The sequence below is a fragment of the Leptidea sinapis genome, chromosome 8 (genome assembly GCF_905404315.1).
Source record: "Leptidea sinapis chromosome 8, ilLepSina1.1, whole genome shotgun sequence".
NCBI classification, from domain to species: Eukaryota; Metazoa; Arthropoda; class Insecta; order Lepidoptera; family Pieridae; genus Leptidea; species Leptidea sinapis.
Genome location: NC_066272.1, coordinates 8,681,626 through 8,707,926, shown reverse-complemented (window position 1 = coordinate 8,707,926; position 26,301 = coordinate 8,681,626). Strand labels below are relative to the sequence as shown.

Here is a 26,301-nt window from a genome sequence, read left to right as displayed (position 1 = left end):
TCACCCTCGGATGGTGCGCACCTAAGACTTTTTTCTGCGACCTACGCCTCTTCTTGCGTTAACTTTTCCCATCAACTAGCAACTTTTACAAATAACATTCAAATTTTCAACAATATTTGACTAGTTGGCTCATACCTAAGCAGAAGCTAAGAATAGTCCAATTTTAATGTTAAGTGAATTAATTACAGCATATTATCTTTGTCATCACTTACTTTCGGAAATGTTTCGGAATTTCAGTTAAAATGTATGTAATATAATGTAGCAGTAGGACTCCCCTGTTAGGAAAGTGAACATTGTGGTTAATAAAGAAATAAACAATATGTATCGTCACTGGAAAGGCAAAAGTACTAAAGCACCAAAATAGGTACCTAAATTGCGCTTCTTACATCTTTGCGTTAGTTTTTTTCCCTCTCTACATTGGTCTAGGTCTCATGGCAATTTGAGCATTATTTAAGAAGTTATTGGTTCTTTAGCAGTGGCTTTTTTCAGACTCGTCGACAAGTCTCCTTCACCCAAAGAAAATTACATAATTTTTATTGTTATTGTCGGTTTGTTTTTTTTAAACATTCTGCCATGTGCCAAATGATGTATGATTATTAATCTAAAGTGGGTATTTCAGTTAATTGTTGTCGCTTAAGTATAATTTACTTTCCGCAAATGATAACGAAATGGTCGCTTAGTAAATTTGGCTAACGAAATTTTTGATGGACGTAAACGCTCAGTACGTTTTTAGAGTAAATTTTCTATAGATTTTTTTTTTATATGAACAATAAAACGCCCATACCTTCAACTACAATTTACATCAGAAAATGTTTATATTTATAGGTTTTGTAGTAGAGACTTGCATTTATTACTAAATAAGAATTTGAAACCTTCAACAAAATTTGAAGAAATACTGAAAAGAATACGTGACTGAAATATTTGGACCTCTTCGAAAAATTGAATTAAATTTTAAGACACAATAAATCAGTTTACATTATATGCGGGTCTAAGAGTGTACTTAAATTTCAGAGTTCATGTTATTTCAAACGGACGCAGAATCTGATGATTAAGGATTGTTATAACTATTTTTAGTTTTGATAAGAATGTTATACTTCGAATATTCAGAAACATATATTCCAAACAAACATAAAAACTTCAATAAAAATTAATCACTCGTAGTGTCATTTAATTTCATATGAACGAAGAAGCAAAACTTGTAACAGTTAAATTTAACGAGCACAGCCGCAAAACTATTTAAATTTTAATGTTTTTCACAACATTCAAAGTGTTTCAACAAACTCGTGAAGTATACTGTACGCCTTCGACAAATTAACTGCATGTGTAGTTAGTTTCTTGTAATGTTACAAACGTTATTCATAATACAAAAGACTATTTCATACTAATGAAATAATGAGCACTTTGAGCTGTATAATGTGTCCAACAGAATAAAAGAAAGCCTTATAAAAGTACAATGTACAGTTTTCTACTCCAATTAACATAATAAGTGCCACTAACTTATACATATTATGCGCAATATTATTGGAATATCTTTTAACGTAGAGATATCTTGATGTACAAGCACTTACGACTTCATTTCAGCAGGAAGACGCCCAAAGCTGCACAAAAGTCTCCCCCAAAGATCTCAATATATTTCAACCCTGCGCTGCCTTCGTTAACGTATTCCGGCGATCTTGACCAGATCGTCGTTCCATCTTGTGGGTGGCTTACCAACACTACGTCTTCCATTACTTCGTCGCCATTCGAGGACTTTACTGCCCCAACGGCCATCTGTCCGTCGAGCTATGTGCCCTGCCCACTGCCACTTCAGTTTCCCAACCAACGGGGCTATGTCGGTAACCTTGGTTCTCCTATGGATCTCCTCATTTCTGATTAGATTTCTCAAGGAAACTCCGAGCATAACCCTTTCCGTTGCCCTTTGAGCGACGATGAGCTTACATACACAGGAACAATTATATTTTAATAATTAATTAACAAATTGTTTAGATTTGAAAGAGTGACATCTTAAGTCAATTTACTAATAAGTAAATATTGGGATTGAGCAAGTTATCAACTATAAATTACATCATGTAGATAAAACTTGTGGCTTCAAGAGTAGTGTAAGAGTTGAACAACGACGTTGACGTTACTCGAACGTTTGGCTCAGTGGAAGAGCGCTCGCAAGCAACGCGAGAGGTCGCGGGTTCTAGTCCCACATCATTCATAAATTTTGTTATCAAATTTAATATTTTGGTAATTATGCTCATGAACTCTTTCTGCTGTTAGGGGGATCCTGAACAGAACAGATAATTTACGTATTTATAAACACTATTTACTTGCTACTCAGTCATTCCATTTGTCGACGTTCCATGTGTCGATACTTATATTAGCAATTTTGACAAAAAAACGTTTTGAACCGTGGGATTTCTTAAATCTTTTAAATAGTTTTTGACTACTACTTAAACATTTTTTACATTGACAAAATAAAAAAGCAGAAATTCATTAATAAATCGTCCAAACATAATTGTTGCGTATAAAGCAAGACTGTTAAAGCTTGATTACGAATTGTTATATTCATGTTCAGCTGACACAGTGAAAGCTTACGCATGTTGTCAGTAAACAAACATTGAATCGCGTGTGTTGTTTCCAGAATAATATATTAAAGTCAAATCGAATACGGAATATTGTTAGTTAACACTTTGTTCTTTCACACAAATAACTTAATGAGAATTTTCAGTCAGGTGATTTAACAACAAGACACACTTGACAAAATATAAATCTGTCGATGATTTGCTGTCAGCTAGTCACCTCATTGCTCGAAGTTAAAAATATTCGAAAATGGTATTCCAAATACCATAAAGTAACCATGATCCATCGAGTGGTGGTTTCCTAGATTATATGGCTTAAGGACTTCTCCAAAGATATGTTTTTAAACTTTTATCATCACGGAACTCTTATATTGTAATTATTATGACGGGTACTGACGATACATGTTTTATTAAGTTGATGCCAATATTTCGATCCAACTGCATGAGTCGCGGCGGAACTGCGGAGGCGGCAAGAAACTCTTGAAACATTGGCACTAATATTACATCAATCTGTCCACGTGGCGCCTTATTAGTTTTGGTCTTTGATTCCCTAATTTACGACACACACTACAGACGACGTCCATACTTTTGAATCTTTTTATTGCATTTGTACTGCATAGAGAGACCACAGGATTCCAAGTTTAATAAAGGTAATTTTAATGTAAAAATCACTTAAAATTACGTAACTTGGGTTACTGAAAAAAAGATATATTTGCATGAATAATGGTTAGACAGCAAAATTCGCCAATAAATCGAATTACAAATATTTTTAAGGATCAATATTAAAACATAAGTTTATCAAATAAAATATATTTCTGCGTTATAAAATTTTAAATCAATAATATCAAAAAAGCACATAGAGTTGTAGGTAACTTAGATCAATACTTCTAAATATTTACATTATTGCCATAGTTTTTTAAATTATAAAAACATTTACTTATACATTTGAGTATTTATGCTTTAAAATTTTACGCATCTTTCTAATAATTTTTGGAAGATGGTTATATACATTTACACACATAATATTAGCGTCATTTTGATGAAGCGGTTTTCTACAAAATGGCTTCAAAAGGCGAGTTTTATCTCTTCATCCAAATATAGAGTCGAATATATGTACATATTTCTAATAAAGATTTGAAAGAGTTAAGAGACGGTACTTTTGAATAGTCTACACGATTCTAGAGTACTTCATTCCATAGAGCCTTATACACTTATACCCTTTTTGTGCCAGAAAAACATTAAAAATATTTGTTGAATTATCCCATAGTATAAACCCAAGTGCAGCTGTGTAAAACACAAGTTATTTTTTTGCATTTAGTTTTAACCTTGGTATTTTCCCACGTTTGAAATTTAAATATTTAAATCCCTCTTTATTTCATTAGTTTATTACCAACATAATATTAATAACATAGGGAACATTTAATTCACACTACAAAACAATGTATATGTATGTTTATGTTATTCAATATAATTAATTAAACAAAGCAATAAAGTTATCGCAATTAGGATAATTAAGCGACGTTTCAATTGTTCATTTATAATATTTATAAGTTTTATATTGCAGAAAAATATTTTTCAATATGCGAATTTTACTCAATAATAATATCAAATATTTGCAAAGCAAGACAAGAAAAACTACAGATATAACAACCTTTGTAAATACATACAAAGTTATGCAACTGTTGGTCTTTTGAGCTTGTGAATAATGGAAGTGAATGAAGGCCGTGGTTTCTGTAACTAAAGTGTAATGACGAGATGTTTGTCGCACTAATGGATTATGTAGTGACGGTATGCTGCAGAGGACTTTCAGCTGCAGTGATTACTTTGATCTACAAATGTCTCTGTTATTATTTACTAGTGGACTATGCTGACGTCACAGGAGATTAATGTTAAAGAGAAAATAGACGTACATCTATAATTTGTTATGATTTGAAAGTGATTAACCTCACATCTAGGATTAATACACAAATAAAATTTGAAAACTAACACTTGAAGCCACAACCTGAGAGTTGAAAAAAGCATACAGGATTTTATGACGATCCGTCAGTCGAACGGTTAACTCAGTAGGAAGAGCAGACGCACGGAATGCGAGAGATCGCGGGTTCGAGTCCCGCATCGTTCATAAAATTTTGTTTTAAAATTTTACATCTATAATAATGTTAATTTTATAATGGGTATATGATTAAAATGTCACTGACACAGCCTAGGTGGTTGGTTGCAAAACTGAAGTGGCAGTGGGCAGGGCACATAGCTCGACGGACAGATGGCCGTTGGGGCAGCAAAGTCCTCGAATGGCGACTACGCACCGGAAGACGTAGTGTTGGTAGGCCCCCCACAAGATGACCAACGATCTGGTCAAGATCGAGGGAATAGGTTGGATGAGGGCAGCGCAGGACCGATCTTCATGGCGATCTTTAGGGGAGGCCTTTGTCCAGCAGTGGACGTCTTCAAATGATGATATGATTAAAAGTGGTATCATATGGTTCTAACTCTCATAATATAATATGAGTATCAATCCATGAAATGGGCAAAAAGCAGAATCTGACTGTATCCGATCACGTCTTGGAGGCTGTAATTATACCATTTTAACATCACAAATGCTGTCCTGTCATTTAGCGATGAAAGTAGGTGTCGTGTAACTTTAATTATTGAAATGGAGCTGTTATGGGTCTCTTTTGAGTTCGCTTTTTAAAAAAAACATTTATTTAACACAAAGAAATATAATATATTATAAGGAATATGAAGACTTGATTATACAATAATAATTTTAGAGACCCTTGGGCAGAACCGTAACTTATGAGAAGCGAGCACGAACTGGCTGCCCGCGCGCAGCTAGGGCTTATATTACTGATCCAATAATGCTGGTTGAGATGGAATAGCAATTAAGTCAGCATTAATACCTACATAACTGGGGTATAACACCTCCCCCCTTAGAAGGAACTTCGGGGAGAATCCGAAGTTACATCATCTTAAATCTTCGTTCTAATAGAAGGTGATGGAATTTCGTGAAGTCCGGAATTATTACTTTCTATATCTTCTGATTTTGTTTTAAATATTACCTTTGGTATCGTTACTTTAGGTCTGCTGCCAGGTCTTACACATTTATAAAATTTATACGAAACATAAAATAATATTATTACACAAATGAATATAGTTAGAACAGAATAATGTATCCCGTATTTAATAATGTGTGGACTTTCTATAATTTTGTCTATGTTCTGAAGTTGGTTTAAGAAAATGTGTTTATTTAATTTAAAATCATCTAAATCTATGTTCTGTAGTTCAATAGGGGATACATTATAACTGAGTTGATTAAATTTAGTTATGTTACAACAGTTATCACTTAACAAATTAAAACTTGGATAACCAATGGGTACAGAAACATTTAACGAATTATACTTAGGAATTAAAGTAGTACTTTTACAATATCCAATACAATTACTGGGTAGCGTGAGTATGCCGGTACCTAAAATGTCAAATTCGAAAATTTTTGAATTTCGACAATCTATGGAAACTTTGTTCGATGCAGATTGTATGAATAACCATTTGTTGTTCTCTATGGATTTCCAAATATCTAAATGACCGTAAATAAATTGGTATTCACAATTTTTGGGTGTTTCACTTATCACTTTCGTCATAAATTCACTTTCACAAATGGGTTTCATTCCTGAGGAGTAAATGTTTGTTATATCACAAATATAGTTTCCAGAGACAATATTCTTACAAATATCTAGATCATTTAAGGTACAATAATGTGTTTTGTCTTTTGTCATTGCTATGTATTTAGAGCTGGGTAATATGAGACTAAAAGTATTGGGCTTATCTAGATTATGTGGCGTTGGTAGAGCAACACTGTGAAATAAAACATATTCAGGGATAGAGACTAAAGGTATCTGTAATATAAAAAATATCTTATTGTTAGTATAGTGATAAATTAGCCTAGATACATTTACAATAACATTAATGGAACTTATATCTAATTTTACAGGTAATTTCAGATCGCTAGGCAAATACTGATGGTTATCGACGAGCTCTTTAAATAATTGTTGCGGGGTAATTACTGATGGATGCAGAATATTTTGGTTGCCAAATAGAACTGCATTTGTTAAATCTTCCAGTTGGAATGACAAAGTTAAGATTGAGGTTTCTAAATTATTAAGAATTTGATACATATTAAAATGTAACAACATTTGATTTGTTTCGTTAGTGACGTTTGCTAGTTTTATTGAGAGTTTGTCGATAGCCTTATTTAAATTGATTTCATTGACCCTTATTTTGTTTACTGTATCATTATATGATGAGATTGTTGATGTAGTTAATAAAATATTGTTTTTCATCAGTGAAGCCAATTTAATTTGATTTTCATGTAGAGAAGTAATGGCATCATTAAACCGGAGACCGTCGGTTTCATCTAAATTTCCGAATATTTGTTTTATTATTGTTCCTGCTCCACCTATCAAAGCTCGTTTTGATCTTTTCTCTAATAAATGTGAAATGGACGAAAATTCCTTATACATATCTGAATATCGCGCAACCAAAGGACTTATCATATTATGACAGCTTATTTCGACTTGAGCCAATCCAGTCTTTTTACATAAATCTTGAGCTATGGTCAGGGCTGAGTTTATGTTTTCAATATGTGAGTTGAAATGGGATAAGTCAAACGGCATTATGACGTTTAGTTGTCCGCTGTTGATTTTCAGGTAACCAAGATAGTCGAAATAAAGTCCGGGGCTTGAATCTATCTGTTGTATGTAATAGTCTTGTTGGTTTCGAGCCTGACATGGTATTCTGTAAATTATAATATATATATATACTTAATGTAATGGGTGTATACTAGTAATTATTTTAAACATAAAACATTATTCTAATAAACATAGAGGCTAACTTGTGTTTCTTATTCCTAACGGTATGATTAGGTAAAGGTGAATATCGTATCTAATAAAAAGAAACAAAAACAAATTATAATAGTGAGTATATAATTAATTTTAAATAATACAACTATGTAATCCTTACACTACGGGTCAAGTTCGACATTTGCCGGTTTCACTTGATCTACATGGTGTGTAACATGACGCCGGTTGATGAGTAATGTGAGAGTGTTATTTCCGTTTACTTTAACTATTTTGTAAGGGCCCTTCCACACCGGGGAGAGTGCCCGTCTGAGTCTAAGGTGATTTTTCAAGTAGACGTATTGACCACTTTTATATTGGACCGGACGAGTGTGAGAGTCGTAGTAGGTTTTAGATGACTCTTTTGAACTCCTTATAAATTCTAACGCTTTATCACGTGAGTGCTTGAGGCGATTTTGGAGCATGCGGACATAGTCTGGGTATGTAGCTCCTGGGGCGTCATTATAAATTGAGTTAGGGATGAATGGCTTACAGCCAAACATTAACTCATATGGTGAATAATGCGTCGTGGAGTGTACGGATGTGTTGTACGCGAGCATGGCTGTATAAACGTATCGGGGCCAATTTGTCTGTTCGTTATTTATGTATGATTTTAGGTATTCTTTTAAGGTCGAGTGACTTCGTTCAAGAGCACCTTGAGTCTGAGGGTGGTAAGGTGAAGACCATAAATTTTTTATTTTAAGGAACTCACATGTCTTTTTGAATAGGTCTGACGTGAAATTGGTACCCTGATCAGTGAGAATCATCTTGGGTATACCAAATATAGATATGAAGTGTAACAAGCATTCGCTTGTTTCTTCGGCTGTGGTACTCCGCATGGGATATGCAGAAGAGAACTTCGTGAGGTCATCTTGGACAGTAAGGATATACTTTAACCTTGCAGTGCCAGCCTCAGGCAGTGGACCTACGACATCGAGAGATATGCGTTGGAATGGAGCAGTTGAAGTGCTTGTGATCTGCATTGGGGCTCTATTTATTTTCCTTAAAGCTTTATTTTCCTGACATGATTTACATTGTTTGACATATGTTTCGATGTCACTACGCATACCTTTCCAATAGTACATTTCTTTAATCCTATTGAGCATACGGACGGATCCCAAATGACCTGCCGCGGGGATGTCGTGGTTTTCATACATAATTTTCTTTATTTCGGATGGGGAAGGATATATAATATTATTATGATAGATAACTATTTTTATGTTTGTTTCATGGAATAAATAACTCAACATATTATAGATTTTAATAAAGGAATGTTTTTCAAATGGGTTTTTCAAATCAGAAATGCTAATTTCGGAGATATTTTCAATTACTAGTAATTCGTTTCTAATATGTTTAAATGTTTCATAGATTTCAGGATATGTAGCATTATCAAAGTGATGAACTCTGGTGAATAAGAGGTAATAAATTTTGTTGCCGTTATTTATTTTTATAAATTTGAATAATTCCTTTTCACTGCTAGTAATAGTATCGGAATTTTCTGAGTTGCCTAGGATTTCTGAGATGTACGGGTTTGATTCATCCAAGTCAATTGAAGTGGGGATTAGGATTATTTTTGATGGGCTTTTCAACAAACTTTCGTGGCGTTCTTCGATACAAGTGTCGAAGGTCTTATCCTTATTTGATATTGATTTTAGGAAAGTTGAGTAATCGTCAATTGGCACATCCGGGGATGTACTAGTGGATGGTATAGGATCATGTACCTGGATTTCAGGTGTACCTTGTTCTATTAAACAGTCGGGTAGATCGTCTAAGTTTAATTGGGGTAAGTCAGCTGATTCTTGTTGAGGTAAGTCAGTTAAGTTTTGAAGAGGTAAGTCAAGTAGTTCGTGTTCAATTTCATCCCTTAAGGTGTCAGGAATATTGGAAGGTGGATTTAATAAATCTTCCTCAGGATTAAATGAGGGTGGAGAGATGAGTAGGTCCATTAAATTTCTATCGAGATTTTGTGATCTTTGTTCGGCGTTCGGGTAAGTTGTTGTGGGGTTTGTCGATTGAATTGGATTCACAGGAAAACGAGAGAGAGCGTCTGCATTGGAATTGGTTCTGCCTTTTTTATACTGAATATCGTACTCGAATTCTTCGAGTTTTAGTCGCCAACGGATGAGTCTAGATCCCGGATCTTTACAATTAAATAGCCATTGTAGTGGTTTATGGTCGGTTAAAATTTTGAAACGATGACCATACAGATACGGTCTAAAGACTTTTGTGCCAAAAATTATGGCTAGACACTCCTTCTCGGTGACACTATAATTACACTCTGCTTTATTAAGTGTACGAGATGCATAGGCAATTGGACGGTCCTGTCCTACGTTACCTTGGGATAGGATAGCAGAGATAGCAAAGTTTGAGGCGTCGCAAGTTAAAAGAAATGGCTCTGTGAAATCCGGGTAAGCTAGTATCGGTGCAGTAATCAATTTGTTTTTGAGTGACTCAAAAGCCAATTGCTGTTCATTATTCCAGCTGAAAGAAGTGTCCTTTTTTAGGAGAGAAGTTAGTGGTTTGGCCAATTTAGCGAAATCGGGAATGAACCTTCGGTAATACGATACTAACCCAAGAAAGGATTTTATATCCTTGGGGGATTTTGGAGTTGGGAATTCGGAGACTGATCTAGTCTTTTCGGGATTCGGTTTAACGCCTTCTTCACTAATGATGTGCCCCAAATAGGCAACTTCTTTACGGAGAAACTCACATTTTTCAGGTTGTAATTTTAAATTGAAATTTCGGAGTCTATCAAAAACAGATGTAAGGTTTTTTATATGTGAAGCTAGATCATAAGAGTAGATAACTATATCATCCAAGTATACGAAGCATCTAGTACCTTGGAGACCAGAGAGACAATTATTCATCAATTTTTGGAAAGTTGAAGGCGCATTTTTAAGGCCGAATGGCATCCTAGTAAATTGAAAATGGCCCTGAGGCACTGAAAAGGCTGTTTTGGGTGCGTCATCTGGGGAAATGAGGATCTGATGAAAGCCCGAAGCCAAGTCGAGAGTAGTAAAGTACTTACTTTTCCCTAACTGGTCCAGGATTTCTGAAATTTGGGGAATTGGATATGTTTCCCCAATTGTAATGTCGTTTAGTTTCCTATAATCAATTACAATTCTCCATTTGCGTTGCCTCTGGGAATCGGCCTTTTTAGGTACGATCCAGATCGGTGAGCTCCAGGGTGATGATGTTGGTTTTATAATATTTTGGTTAAGCATTTTATCAATTTGGGTTTCGACTTCTTTCTTATGACATTCAGGGAACCTATATGATTTTGTGTGAACTGGAACATCGGAGCTCGTTTTGATTCGATGATTAAGTGCAGTAGTATAAGTGAGCTGATCATTGGGTAGATGGAATATGTCGGAGTACTGTGAGCAGAGTTCAATTAGAGCTTGGGATTCCTCATGATTTAAATGACCAGTCCTTAAAGAGTTTATTACTTCTGTAGTTCGGTCAACGAGCTCGGTAAAGGTACTGTTAATTTGCAAGGCTGAGGGATATAGGGGTTCAAGATTAAGTTTCAAGTTTGGATTAATGGTTATAGGGGATTCCGATATGTTTGCGACCGTTACGTTAACACGTTTGTTATCTTTGACTCTTACTATGCAGTTGGATAGAAGTAGGTTATGGGAAAGATGTTGATCCAGGATTAGGCCTTCTTTAAGGTCAGTGTTTTGAATTGAACACTCGATCACAGTCTCTGTACGAGGTGGAATTACATAGTATGGGTCATAAAAATGAAGTGGTATTTTAAAATTACCTATTTTCAAAATATCTGTGTCATAGTCGATGTTACAGCTGAATGATGTAAGGAGGTCGGTACCTATAATGCCATCATATGGTAAATTTATATTCGATATGACATGAAACCTATGACAAATCGTTTTCTTTTCGGCCAGCTGTAATTTTAGACCAAAATGGCCAAGTGTTGGTGTAGTTTCCTCACCTGGATCAATTCCTTTAATATTAATCGATTCCCTTTTTAGATGTTGTTTATATAATATACTGGACTGTTTTATTAGTGATATAGCTGATCCTGAGTCAACTAAGAGCGTAAGGGGAACATGTGAAACTTGCGTATTTAAAAGAACGTGTGGTAACAACCTTTTAGTTGTGTCTATATTTACTTCGTAAATATTTTGATTGTGAGTGTTTCCTTGATTTGGGCTAGACATGAAATTGGAGACATCGTCGGTTTGGGGCTGGCTACCCTGTTGGTTGATGTTGGTTTTAGGGTGAATAGTACTGTCAATTTGGGGCTGGTTACCCTGTCGGTTAGTACATGGTAAGATAGTAGTAACACTGTCAGTTTGGGGCTGGTTACCCTGTCGGTTAGTGTTGGATTTAAGGTGAGTAGTACTGTCAGTTTGGGGCTGGCTACCCTGTCGGTTAGTACATGGTAAGATGGTAGTAACACTGTCAGTTTGGGGCTGGTTACCCTGTCGGTTAGTGTTGGATTTAAGGTGAGTAGTACTGTCAGTTTGGGGCTGGCTACCCTGTCGGTTAGTACATGGTAAGATGGTAGTAACACTGTCGGTTTGGGGCTGATTACCCTGTCGGTTAGTGTTGGATTTAAGGTGAATAGTACTGTCGGTTTGGGGCTGGCTACCCTGTCGGTTAGTACACGGTAAGATGGTAGTAACACTGTCAGTTTGGGGCTGGTTACCCTGTCGGTTAGTGTTGGATTTAAGGTGAATAGTACTGTCGGTTTGGGGCTGGCTCTTGTTTCTGAAAGGTATTTTGTTGGTTACGGAAACGATTGTTATAGTCGCGTTTCCGACACACTGATATATCGTGACCCGGTATTTTACAGTATCGGCAAATGATACTTGATGATGGGATTGTTGATCCCCGAAAATTAGAAGTTGAAGGCTGTGAATTGTTATTTGGATTTGGTGACCTTTGTGGTTGCCGATACTGATTCAAAGGTTTTGGTTTGTGCTCATTATTAGGATTTCTGTTGAAAATACTTTGTTGAATTCTCTCTTCAGATATCGCGAGGCTTATGGCCTCGTTAAGATTCTTAGGCGACCTGCATCTCACAATGTTCGAGACCCGTGGTTGAAGGCCCATAAGGAAATGGTGGAGGGCAAGATCCTCCATAGCGGCTGTACGACCAGGTAACTCTTTAGCTTTAGTGTTAGACAAGGAAATTTCGGTTAATAATTGTGAGAGGCAAGTTTCCACTCGAAGCGAATACTGGCTAACGTTTTCCTGTGGGTTCTGCCTACTTTCTTGTAAGTCCGTAAGAAGATGTGAATAATGTTTGCGTTCACAAAACTGGGTTTTAAGAAATTCTCTGAGTTGATCCCAGGATGTGAATTCCTTTATAGAGCAAGCAATTTCTGCCTTTCCATGCAACTGGCTAAGAATATATTTAAAAAGAACTGGTCTTTGTGAGTCGGAAGCTAGTTCATATGCGTTATTAGAATTAATTATAAATGAATTGACTGATTCTCGGCTGCCGTCGTAAGGTTTAATAAATTTAAATAGGGTATTTAGGTCTAATTCAGCCATGACTGTTGCTGCGAGAGTGGCTCTAGTGATTCTTGGCGAATGTATTGGTGATTTAGTTAGATCGGTGGAGGCCTCGTCCACTTCGGGGATGTTAATATTTAATTTAGTATCTTCAACCTTGGAGACTTTGGGCATATTACGTCACGCGACACGTCGCAGGTGTAATGATGCTTGACATAAAATATATAAGATCTTGTAAAATAATTAACAAACTAATTTATTATAATAATTTTAACAAATAGTCTGGAGGGACCCTAATAAACAGCTCTAGACAAAACAATGACAAAAGACTTACGATAAGGCGGCTAATACGGCGAATGCCTCGAGCATTGATGCGATAAGACGTGATTCCCGAAATGCTGACTCTTCAGTCCTTCACGACGATTGTGTTGCAAGTTGCACGATGAACGACACTGCACGATCACAGGTTCACGATTTTGTGAATAGAGACTTTTTGATTTATTGGATTGTATATGATTTAAGATTACTGGAGATTTTGATTACACAATGAATAACACTTTTCACAATCACAGGTTCACGTTTTTATGAATAGCGATTTTTGATTTATTAGGTTTAAGATCACTGGGGATTTTTTGATTACACGATGAATAACACTTTTCACGATCACAGATTCACACTTTTATGAGTAATGATTTTTATTGGTTTATGAATAATTTAAGGTCACTGGGGATTTTCGTATCCCACCGCTGCCACCAAAAATGTTATGGGTCTCTTTTGAGTTCGCTTTTTAAAAAAAACATTTATTTAACACAAAGAAATATAATATATTATAAGGAATATGAAGACTTGATTATACAATAATAATTTTAGAGACCCTTGGGCAGAACCGTAACTTATGAGAAGCGAGCACGAACTGGCTGCCCGCGCGCAGCTAGGGCTTATATTACTGATCCAATAATGCTGGTTGAGATGGAATAGCAATTAAGTCAGCATTAATACCTACATAACTGGGGTATAACAGAGCGCGTTGTAGAATCTGACAAGGGATGAATGTTTGCATTAGTCTTAGCTAAAGTACAAGTATTTGCCGTTTTTTTAATGAAAATACGGGTTGAGGCGAGCAGGACGTTCAGCTGATAGTAATTGATACGTGATAGTTCCGCTAAGGATTCATGAAAAACCCTAAAAATTCTGAGCGGCACTACAATTGAGCTCGTTACCTAGAGATAAGATGTTGAGTCTCATTTGCCCAGTAATTTCACTAGCTACGGCACCCTTCAGACCGAAACACAGTAGTGTTTACATATTACTGCTTCACGACAGTTATTATTCGCCGTTGTGTAACCCATAATCTATCCGGCATCCTGTGCAAAGGAGCCTCCCACATGTATGATGTAAGTCCTCGGCTCGGCCCAAATTGTGTAGATTTCCAGTCAATACGCTGTTGCGTCAAAATATCAGAGCATTTTAGAAAAAATCCAGAATAAGTATCCCATAAGTGACTTAGTAAAATATGTTATGTAAATAAAATTTCAATTTAACACTCGTTATAATACATACGAACATAAAACAGCAATTTTCATTTGATTATTTATAGTCCATATGTTGTACTTAATAATCTTCCGAATGTTTTCTGCCTCAATATCAAAATATAGAGTGAGTATTTTCTACCCTCGTTATTAAATAAAAATACAACTTTGTATAAGTTAAAAATGATTTTGTTTTAATAAGTGCTACAAAAAGCATTGTTCTCTAGAATCATTAATAGTTCAACGTCGGAATCATTATCTGTTTGTTCTTTTGGAGTCATTATTTTTTTGTGACAAATATTATCTGAAAATATATTTTTTTAAGTGAAAACTTTATTGAGTGAGACTGATCTATCAAAGCTGTGAAATATGTGAATACTAAGTCTTGATATCTCTGACAAGTAATCTCTTGTATGAAATAGACAAAAAATGTGAAAAACAATCATTACTTGAACTTTAAAAATAATCGCGGGATACCTATGTGATCCATAGTCCTTTCGATATCCAAACTCACGGCATCCGCTTGATACTATTCTTGTGACATTCCTGTATTTAAATAATAAGAGATAAAATATATGTTAAGCGGTTGTAAGTCATACAAGGGTATCGACAAACTTTAAAATACACTAAATGAGATACTGAAGTGAAATTCTTTCATAAGATACTCAGTCTTTACGGTGTTGGTGGGGAGTACCTTTGCAATATCGGGTTTGAGGACTTAGAATTAAAAAATTACACAATAATGTGTCACCAAATTAATGCTGTAGGGTTACAAGTATAAGCGGAAGTAGACGAGAAATCTGTCCCAATATTAATTGGTCCAATTCATAAGGACCGCTGACAAATTGAAATCTAAAAACAAATGATATTTATTTAAAAGTTTCAATCAATTATTTATAGGCATTTACAAAACCAAATCATACTACGAGTAACTAATAAGTAAATATATATCATAACTTTGTAGCTAGCTAAGTTACAATTTAAATACACTGATATTTTATGAGTAACTTACCGTTTGAACTCCGCTACTTAGATTTTCCTTAAAACTGCACCATTATATGTCAGCACTTAAACGAATATGGCCGGAAATTATTGAATATCAAATCTTTCCATTCATTCGTTAAAAGTCATATGAGATACTCTTATTTGAATTCAATGAAATATTTATTCGGGTTATTCATTGAAGTACATTAAATAACGTTGTTAAGAACGTCAAAGTTATATTTTATTACTATCATTATATTTAAGTGTCAATAATGTTCATTAATATAAGTATAATATTTTGAAATTCATGACAAAACTGAGTTGGTTTTAGATCTTTCACATGTAAATTTAATTTCGTTTGAACATAACAGAAGATTTCTAAGCCTGCGCTGGAAACACATTAATTAAAAGTTTATTACAATTTATATGTAGGTAGGTACAATATATTGTTCTGTGTTAAGATTCACATTTGAATATTCCTAAACAAAGTTATTTCGAAGTGGGAGTCGATGGATGGCCCATATGTCATGCTCGTGAACGGGCGCTACTTGTGGTGGCAAGATGATCCTGTAACCAGAAACTCTGCTTTATGGTTTCAATATAAAGTTATAATATTTTTTATAACCGCTAATAAAATGCTCGCAGAATACATTTTACTTAAGTCAACAGACAACAACATAAATTCATAATTGTTCAAATTCGTAATTGGAATTGTAACAAATAATATATTTTTTTTATATAGAAGAGGGAAAACTGGCAAGAGGCTCACGGGATGGGGTGAGGTGAGGCAACCGCCTATGGACATCCGCAACAACAGGTGTCAAGAAATTCGTTGCCAACCTTTAAGGTGTGAGTATGCTCTTTCCTTGAAGGTCACTAAGTCGTATCGGTTCGGGAAAACCGCAGCCGGTAATTGATTCTACAAAGTGGCTGAGCGAGGCAAGAAATTTCTTGCAAAACGCGCAGTTGTGGAATGCCAGACGTCAACGTGATGCGGGTGGTACTTTGCACGTAATGTCCGGTGGTGGAATTCGGCCGCTGGAAACAACCCGAACAGCTCCTCTGAGCACTCCTCGTGATAAATGCGGTAGAAGATGCAGAGAGAAAACGCAACGCCAAAATAATAATATTGTAATAATTAAAAAAAAAAAGGATTATAAGTAGGTCTATATTAAAAAAAAATCTATTTAAAAGTTCTTTTACTACACATTAAACAACATAAAAGGATTAATATTATGGATTAGGATTTTATATCAAACTTTAATTATTACAGTCCATTTACAAATGCGGAAATACAAGAGTGCTCAGAATAGACACCGGGACGCTATAAGCGGAACACAACAAAGCCATTGTCTGTGAATGTAATTCTAACTTATTTTGCAAGTAGCAGTTCGGTATTTTTTAAACCTAGAGCAATAGAGGGTTGCTATAAGTTTTATGTTTGTCAGTCTGTCCCTAGTTTCTGATCAAGATCTGTTGAGTCGGAGGTTTTTTACCTTTTTAATCAAAACTCACACTCATATTATATTTTTTTATTGGTTTGTGTGTATATTTGTTACTCCTTAACATTCTAAATGGATTCGGGTCTAATGAGGGACAACTGGCAACCAAATGACGCCAATAATTCTCCTTCATTATCTCGTGTATGGGCAAGCTGAAAAATTTTAAATAAGTATCAATTATCATTAGGTTATGATATGTCTGTGATACCGTGTAAATAGCACTAGTTTCTAATTGTTCACTATCTTGTAAGCCGTTCACATTCACCGGTAAAAATTTTATGTACAGAAAATATAATACTGCTAATCATCGTTTACTGAGCTCTTAAAATAATTATAATATAAATAATAATAATAATGATACTAATAATGTACATACACAAAAATCTAAGTTTTTTTTATGGAATAGGAGGACAAACGAGCGTACGGGTCACCTGGTGTTAAGTGATCACTGCCGCCCACATTCTCTTGCAACACCAGAGGAATCACAAGAGCGGTGCCTGCCTTTAAGGAAGGTGTACGCGCTTTTTTTGAAGGTGAGGAAGGTAATGTTGTTTCATCCCGGAAACACCGCACAAGGAAGCTCATTCTACAGCTTTGTAGTACGAGGAAGAAAGGTCCTTGAAAACCGCACTGTGGAGGACCGACACACATCCAGATGATGGGGATGATATCGATTGAAATCGCCCAAGACTACGATTTTAGCGGAGGGGATCTGTGCAAGCACGTCGTCAATTGCCGCTTGAACGCAGCCCATGAGATGATCGGTTTCTGCGTTACCACTATGGGACCTGCATAGATGCTCACGCGGTCCTCTAAATCTACGCGGAGTCAGAGAGTAGACAAGTCTTAAAATTGCCGATACGGCGACAGTAGATATTCTCCCTAACGTACACACATACCCCGGCGTAAGGCATAAAATTATGCTCAATTTTGTACCCAGGGTACGTTAAATGTGACGTATCGCTAGGTCAAGATATCTGCGTCTCCGTAAGGAAACACAAGGCCAGCTGCGCCGTCTCAAGGTGGTGGTGGATGGCGTTTAAATTGAAGTGAATTCCCCTGATATTGCAAAAGTCCACGTTGAGCGTGGAGCGCGGTGCCGTGGTATTGCTGCCCAGTTTTTCCTGTGACATACGCGGTACTGTGCCCTCCCCAGAATACGAGAGGCAGCCCGAGCGCGAATGCGGGGAGGGATTCTCCGGCTCTGGTAGAGCCGATACCCTCCCGGGCCAATATCTTTTGTAGGACCGCTCTCATATTTTGTTGGGGGGTGGGGGGGGGGGGCGAAGCCAAGCTTTGCGAAACATAGCAGCACTAGGCTACTTCACGGTATTCAGTGCGAGTGTGGTAGGTAACCCGGACGAGTCTGGCCCGACTGTGCTGAACGCCCCGGGGAAGCACAGGGCAAAACAAGAATCGTAACTAAGAAGAAAATATATTATGTAATCAATAAAATATTTATTTTATACACAACCTTTCCATTCATCATCATAATAATATACATAATAACCTAGGCTTTTCTCAAAATAAACAACTTCAATATTAAATTATTACGCTGAGATTACTTTAAGTTATCACTTCTACCGGGCGTCTCACAATGTATTTTTTATTTTTTTATTTTAATGTTTGATGACATGATACAAGAAGTAGAATGGGATCAGGAACTACCGGAAACTATAACCGAACGTTTTATTAAATTTAAAAATGAATTATCATTATTGGCTAACTTGCAAATACCACGCCACTTAGGTGTCGCAGCTGGCTGTACTGTGCGCATGCTTGCCTTTGGGGACGCTAGTATCAAAGCATACGGCTGTGTATTATTTTTGCATGTAACACATCCAAATCATGAAGTTTCCATACATTTTGTTTGCGCCAAATCAAATGTGGCTCCTCTTAAAACAATTACTTTAGCAAGGCTTGAATTATGTGCCGCATTGCTTGCATCTGAGCTTGTGAAACAAGTGCATTCTGCATTTCATGACCGCTATTCTATAGACGAAATCTATATTTTCTCAGACTCCACAATCTCATTGTCATGGATTCATTCATCTCCACATCGGTGGCAAGTATTTGTTGCCAACCGAGTCAGTAAAATACAAGATATTCTATCGCCTGAACGCTTTTTTCACATAGATGGGTCACAGAATCCAAGTGATTGCCTATCAAGAGGTTTATTACCCTCTCAATTAATAAATCACCCGCTTTGGTAGTATGGTCCTCCATGGATGCGCCGTCCGACTGGCCTATAGTGCCATTTGAACCATCACGTATTGATGGTATAGTTCCAAAGTTTAAAAGTACAGTTACTTTGACTGCTACAGTTAACATTAACAATTCGCCGGTTCTGGAATTATCGCATAGACTTTCTTCTTTCTTCTTGGAAAAAATTGTTACGCATCATTGTTTTTATACTTCGTTTTATGAAAAAACTACCACGCAGCACTACAATTCGCGTCGCTGACATTGAGGCTGCTGAACTGGTAATTATTCGAGAATTACAAAGAAAATATTTTTCTAACGAAATAAAAATCTCCTTCTTTAAGAAAACTAAATCCGTTTGTAGATGATAACGGATTGCTTCGTGTTGGTGGTACATTAATAAACTCAAATATACCTCGTCGTGATCATTTGATTGATATTATAATTGATGATTATCATCGATCAAATTGTCATACAGGTTCTCATCTTCTTCTGTCATTACTTAGACAGAGATATTGGATTATTTCGGCTAGAAATATTATTGGACAACGCATAAGAAATTGTAATTTATGTTTTAAGGTCGCACCGTCACATCTTTCGCCTATAATGACAAACTTCCCGCTCGTGTACAACAAGCTAAGCCTTTTACACACACTGGCATCGACTCTGCTGGGCCTGTCAATATTTTTCTTACCCGAAAACGTGGCGTAAAAAGCCAAAAGGCATACATATGTCTATTCGTTTGTTTAACAACGAAGGCAGTGCATATTGAAATTGCATCTGACTTAAGCACCGAAACTTTTTTAGACGCCCTTAAACGGTTTTTAGCTAGAAGGGGTCCAGTATCTTGTATTTGTTCCGATAATGCCAATTTTATTGGTGTGAAACGGAAATTGGATGAATTATACATTTTTTTTATGTTCAAAAAATATGTCTACCGCATTGCAAACAGAATTAAACAACCATAGAATAACGTGGCGTAATATTCCTGCACCTCACTTTGGAGGACTGTGGGAGAGCAACATAAAAAGCATAAAAACTCATTTATATCGCTGCATAGGTCAACAGTTGTTATGTTATGAAGAATTGTTGACTTTACTAGTGCAAATTGAATCTCTCTTAAATTCGCGCCCACTTTGCTTAATGTCAGATGAACCACATACTATTCTAACTCCCGCACATTTATTTAAACACGACACCTTTACAGTCTCTGACCACATATAAAATGGACGAATCTATGAGCTTCTCGAACACAAAGAGACTCTTAGATAGTTTAGTTCATAGGTATTGGAAACGGTGGCATGTAGATTACCTACACACATTGCAACATAGACAAAAATGGAACACTCCTGATAGACCAATTCAGCCAGGTACTCTTGTTCTCATTCACCAAGATAATACACCACCATTGCGCTGGCCTACGGGTATAATTGAACAAGTATTCCCCAGAAAAGACGTAGTTGTTCGCGTTGCATTAGTACGCACTGCTACTGGAACTTTTAAGCGTCCAGTAGTTAAGTTGTGTTCGCTTCCATCACAAATTTTTTTTTTCAGTAACTATTACAATTATTAATAACATAGATTCTTAAGCAGTTTTTTTTTATATTTGCATTTAATTTATTGCATCACCGCATCTCATATTATATATTACGCATATTTTAAATATTAGTATGTTCATGCCAAATTTTCAGATTATAGCCCTCTCCTACTTTCTTACACCTTTTACTTACCCGCGTTTTTCCTTTGAAAATCCCTTGGATTTCCAAGCTGGGGAGAATGTTTGCGCCGTTATTGTTCGCATTCAATAGCATATAACGCTACCTGGGGGGCTGATGTACAATCCGAGCATTGGCATCACCCTGGTCTTCGCATCGGGCGCTTAACGACTCCCTGGCTTGTTGAGTACTTCAGCCACTTGGCGCTTTATGTTTATTGATTGTGAACAGGCCAAACCAGATTACCCGCAACATCACTTAACCTGGACATCTTCCATTACACCGCACCCCATTTTGACTCCCTCGCATCAACAGTGTTTTAAAGGCAGTTGTTTCTTTTTTTATTTTTTATTTTATGATTTTTAGTGAATTTGAAGTACACTAACTAACAATTTGTCTAAATATCTGTAAATATACTAAATTTTATTACAGACAGTGTTCCGTTACTTTGTCATGGATTCCGTAATCTCTACCTAACCAAACTCTGACCAAACTATTTTTGAAGTATATGCTTTCCAATAAAAAAAGAATAATCGAAATCGGTTGGCGCGATATTGAGTTATTCCTAAATTTATATAGCTATAAATAGCAAAGTGGATGATAGCAAAATTTGTGTGAATAGCAAAATTTATGACTTTTGTGGTTTTCTCATGGATTCCACTGTCAGATCTGGACCAAATTACAATGGGACCACTCGGGAAGCACCAGCTTTCAAAATAAAAAAAGAATTATCAAAATCGGTTCAGCCAGTCGAAAGTTTTCAGGTACAAACATAAAAAGAAAATACCGACGAATTGAGAACCTCCTCCTTTTTTGATGTCGGTTAATAATAAGCTGAAGAGAAAAACAGTTACAAGTACCAATCAAATGAATACAGATCTAGGTATTACTGAGATAACAATAACAATAAAAAACATTACGAGTAATATGAAGACTCGGTAATCAATATTGTTGGAAAAATTACCAAAGTAATTTTAGTTTAGGTAACAGAAATTGAATCTCTAAATCTGTAGCGCACAGCTGCTTAATGATAATCCCGTGTAACGCGAGTCGTTTGTTGAATATATTTATAATACAAATACAATAGAGAGACTTGTCGCACCTGTCTGTCTCGATGCAGTGAATAATTAAGTAGAGACATCTTACGAAACAATATTTACAATAATATACTTTGAGACTTATCTCTTGATGTTATTACAAATGTAATCTTACATTAGGCAAGTTTATGAGGGAGAATACCACTTTCTTCAGAAGAAAGAGAATTCTCTCTTTGAGAAGTATTCAAATTCATATATTTTTATTCAAAATAGGATCAAACATCACTTATTAAAACTACCACCCATTTCAAAACGAATACCTCATACCTGAGAAGAATGGACGCAACAAACTCAGCGAGCTTTTTTTTCCATCAAAAAAAAATATATAGTATTGTACAATTAAACTTATTATATATTTCTACTTAAATATTCTTAATTAGTTCAACACCTGCATCTGTTGTTGAACGTCTCTTAGTAAAGCCAAATTGTTTCAAATGAAGTTACTAATGAGAGCTAAAATAAGTAAGCATTTGGCATAAAATATTTTGTTCTACTTTCTATGAAGGGCTTATTTTCTTGGGATGATGCCTAGATATGAACCACAGTGGTGCCATCTTCTGGCGCCCTATTTGATTTTCGGTTTGCAGGGCGACGTAGTTTTTGAAATTATTCAGCAACGTGACATATTCGCAAAGTTGCTCAGAAATTTAAGTGGAACTAAATTGTTTGCAAAAATACATCGTGTATTACGTAAACATCTGGTTAACATCCTGCTTGACTCATCATTTCTTCATTAAATTCTTAAAAAAGGTATTTCTCACACATTTTATTTGTGCAATATAACACACTAACAGGTCAACAACCATTGTTATAAATCAAATCAAATTATATCAAAATCTATTTATTCATCTAGGTCAAGGAAATCAATTTTATAGATTTTTTTTCTTTTTACCCCTATTTCGGAAAAGGTTTAATGAGAAGAAGTAGCATGAAACTAATTTTATTACATTGTTATATAATGACTATAATAACATTTTTAAAAACTTTTGTAAAATTAATATTTTATTTGAATTATGGCTATTCTTAAATTCGATACCATTGTTGTAATTATTTGAAGTATACTATATGCAACGTGTTCTCAACTACCATTAAAATTTTATTAATTAATTTTTACCAAATAAATAAAATAACACTCAGCTATAATTAATTAAATGCATTGTTATGCTTTTACAAGCTATTAATGAACGGCGTCAGTTGATTTTAAATTTCTAAAATGAATTTGTTATCTTCATAATATATTTACCGATCAATGAAGCAAGATAGGCCATAGCAAAGTGTAAGTTTACATTATATTTATACACAGAAATAAAGTTACAGTGTGAAGAGAAGTTTTCATGTATTTTTTTATCTACAAAGTGCGTTTAGGAAGGCAATAAGAGAAGCTACTAGTAAATACCTACCAGTGGGAGGCTCCCTTGCACAGGATGCCGGCTAGATTATACACACCACAACGGCGCCTATTTCTGCCGTGAAGCAGTTATGTGTAAACATTACTGTGTTTCGGTCTGAAGGGCGCCGTAGTTTGTAAAATTCTGGGCATATGAGACTTAACATCTTAAATCTCAAGGTGATGAGCGCAATTTCAGTGCGGCTCAGAATTTTTGGGTTGTTCAAGAATCCTGAGCGGCACTGCATTGTAATGGGCAGGTCATATCAATTATAATCAGCTGAATGTGTTGCTCGTCTCGTCCGTTATTTTCATAAAACGAAACAATAAGTCTGGCAACTTATATAACAACATCAAATTGAAGTGACGCACTCAATTTTTAATGAAAATATTAAACTAAATGATTTTTCGCTTCATTACCATGATGAATACTAAATAATTAACTTGGAGATGATGTAAATTTATGTTAATTTGATATTTTAACGTGAAGTTAAGATATTATAAGTCCATTTATTAATTTAAGGATGCGTATTAAATTCAGATGTATCTTAATATAAATACCTAATAATGGTATTTACAATACATATTTTATACTATTATAAAAGCTTATTTGAGAGAAGCATTATATATTTCTACAATCACAAAACATTCTAGCGGCCAATAAGAAGTATTGTTGCGTTTTTTAGAAAAAGAGTGACTCAATATACCACTGACCTCTACTATTTACCACTGGACTGGTGGCTGTCAAAGTGCTTTTGTGTTTGTTTGATATTCGCGATTCTGGCGCTGTTGGCCTTATACGAGTAGTTAGAGTCTGCGGTACTAAAACTAAAAGTGATGACAACCTCAGCTAAACATACATCGATAGGAAAACTATATACTAAAAAATTTTTCTTTATTACGTTGATTCTAGAAGTATAAATAACACGGAAAACGACCGAAATTAATTCAAAATGCAATAATACTTCAGAGTACTATACGCTTGTCTTGCAGCCATTTGTATAATACGTCAAAATTAGTTCTCTGTACGCTCGCGAGTGGCGCTTCAATTAGGCACAAAAAATTTGCTGTCAACAGCCTGTCCAGTGGTATTTATACAGGTCAGTGCTCAATACACAGTCAAGCAGACACAGACTGTAAATGACTAGACAAATAACTAAGTTATAATTAAGATAAAAACGCACATGTTTCTTAGAAATTCGGCTCCGTCTATATACCACTCCTTAAAAGGCTGAATTAATTGGCGTATAATGATAGTGTTTCCTTGTTTTACCAAATAAATTTGGAAAATTAGTATAAGTACATAGGCTGCACTAAAAGTATCGGGAATGGAATATTTCCACTGTTCCTGTCATATTAAAATATTTTTAATTGAAAACTCCTTGGTTTTAAAAATCGAATACCATTTATTTATTTAAAAAAAGATGCTCGGTCTTGTCACAAAGTCTTTTCAAACTTGTTTAGTCGTTGAGAAAATGGAATTGACTCGAGAAAATTCTAGAGCGATGATGTATTATGACTTTCGAAGTGGTTTAACACAAACACAGTGTGTTGACCGGATGATTTCTGCATTTGGCGATGAAGCTCCATCCAAAACCACAATTTATCGCTGGTTTGCTGAATTTCAACATGGAGTCAAGCTCAGTGATGATCCCCGTCAAGGTCGTCTAAAAACTGCAGTCACCAAAGAAAACGTTGATGCTGTGCTGTGTGAAGAGCAAAAAGCGGCTCGCGTTACTTGGTGCGTCAGTACTCTCGAAAGATTCAACGCAGGATTCTCAAATGCTGTATACAACATCGTGTCAGGTGACGAATCCTGGATATACGTGTACGAACCCGAAACAAAAAACCAGTCACGAGTTTGGGTGTTCGAAAATGAGTTAAACCCAACAAAAGTTGTTCGTTCACGGAGTGTTGCAAAAAAAATGGTGGCCACGTTTGTCTCCAAAACCGGTCATGTTGCGACTATTCCTCTTGAGGGACAAATAACGGTTAATGCAGAATAATATGCTAGCATTTGTTTGCCACAGGTCGTTTCTCAACTCCGTAAAGAGAACTGCAATCGCCGCATCATCCTCCATCACGACAATGCGAGTTCTCACACCGCGCACAGAACAAAAGAGTTTTTAGAGCAAGAAAACATAGGATTATTAGACCATCCGCCGTACAGCCCCGACCTAAGCCCTAATGATTTGTATACTTTCCCTAAAATAAAGAATAAATTGCGTGGTCAGAGATTTTCATCACCTGAAGAAGCTGTGGACGCCTACAAAACAGCCATTTTGGAGACCCCAACTTCCGAATGGAATGGTTGTTTCAATGATTGATCGTATGGAAAAATCTGTCAAATTTTGCGGAGAATACTTCGAAAAGCAATAAATACATTTTAAAATAGTAATATTGTGTCACTTCCTTGATTCCCGAAATTTTCAGTGCCGCCCTCGTATTAGTAAACTGCTGAGGCAAAACGATAAAATAAATTTAATTTAGTGACTATTGGAAGATTAAAACAATTGTCATAAACAGTTTGTTATTTTGTAGTGATATCCCTCACATCTGGGATTAAATATACAAATTTAATTTATACCAACATTTATGAACGATGCGGGACTCGAGTCGGGGCCTCTCGAGTTCCGTCTGAACGTATTTCATAAAATGCTCTTCCACTGAGCCGACCGTTAGTGTGTCACTCGATCTTAAATCTTGGTATAAATTAAGCACATTCATTTTTATCAAAGCAAAACATTATATTTATTATAATTAACTCCAATTATTCACTATTGATTGATACGAAACTACAAAAAAGCGACTGTTAGAAAATTAATATGGCACAAAGTAGTTTTAAACTTGTGCATGTAGATGGTACAAATACGCTGGTCGGTTAAGCTAACAATGCTTCGTACGTGATATTGAGAACATTGGCTAGCTGGGTGTTTGGG

The 26,301-nt window shown here is 35.7% G+C and overlaps 1 protein-coding gene across 1 annotated transcript; it reads right to left on the bottom strand.

Moving 5' to 3' along the window:
• Window positions 1-4,342: 4,342 nt before the first annotated feature.
• On the bottom strand, window positions 4,343-13,420 carry LOC126965580 (uncharacterized). Its single transcript, XM_050809217.1, has 3 exons — window positions 13,281-13,420; window positions 6,281-7,358; window positions 4,343-4,396 (listed from the first exon to the last, which is right to left on the bottom strand). The coding sequence occupies exons 1-3, from the start codon at window positions 13,313-13,315 to the stop codon at window positions 4,343-4,345; spliced, it is 1,167 nt and encodes a 388-aa protein (XP_050665174.1). The 5' UTR covers window positions 13,316-13,420.
• Window positions 13,421-26,301: the final 12,881 nt, after the last annotated feature.

Coding starts and splice junctions, on each gene's coding strand:
- LOC126965580 (XM_050809217.1), bottom strand. CDS start 13,315: ATGCTCGAGGCATTCGCCGTATTAGCCGCCTTATC. Junction 7,359..13,280: donor GCCGTATTAGCCGCCTTATC/GTAAGTCTTTTG, acceptor TATAATTTACAG/AATACCATGTCAGGCTCGAA. Junction 4,397..6,280: donor TAGATATTTGTAAGAATATT/GTCTCTGGAAAC, acceptor AGACATTTGTAG/ATCAAAGTAATCACTGCAGC.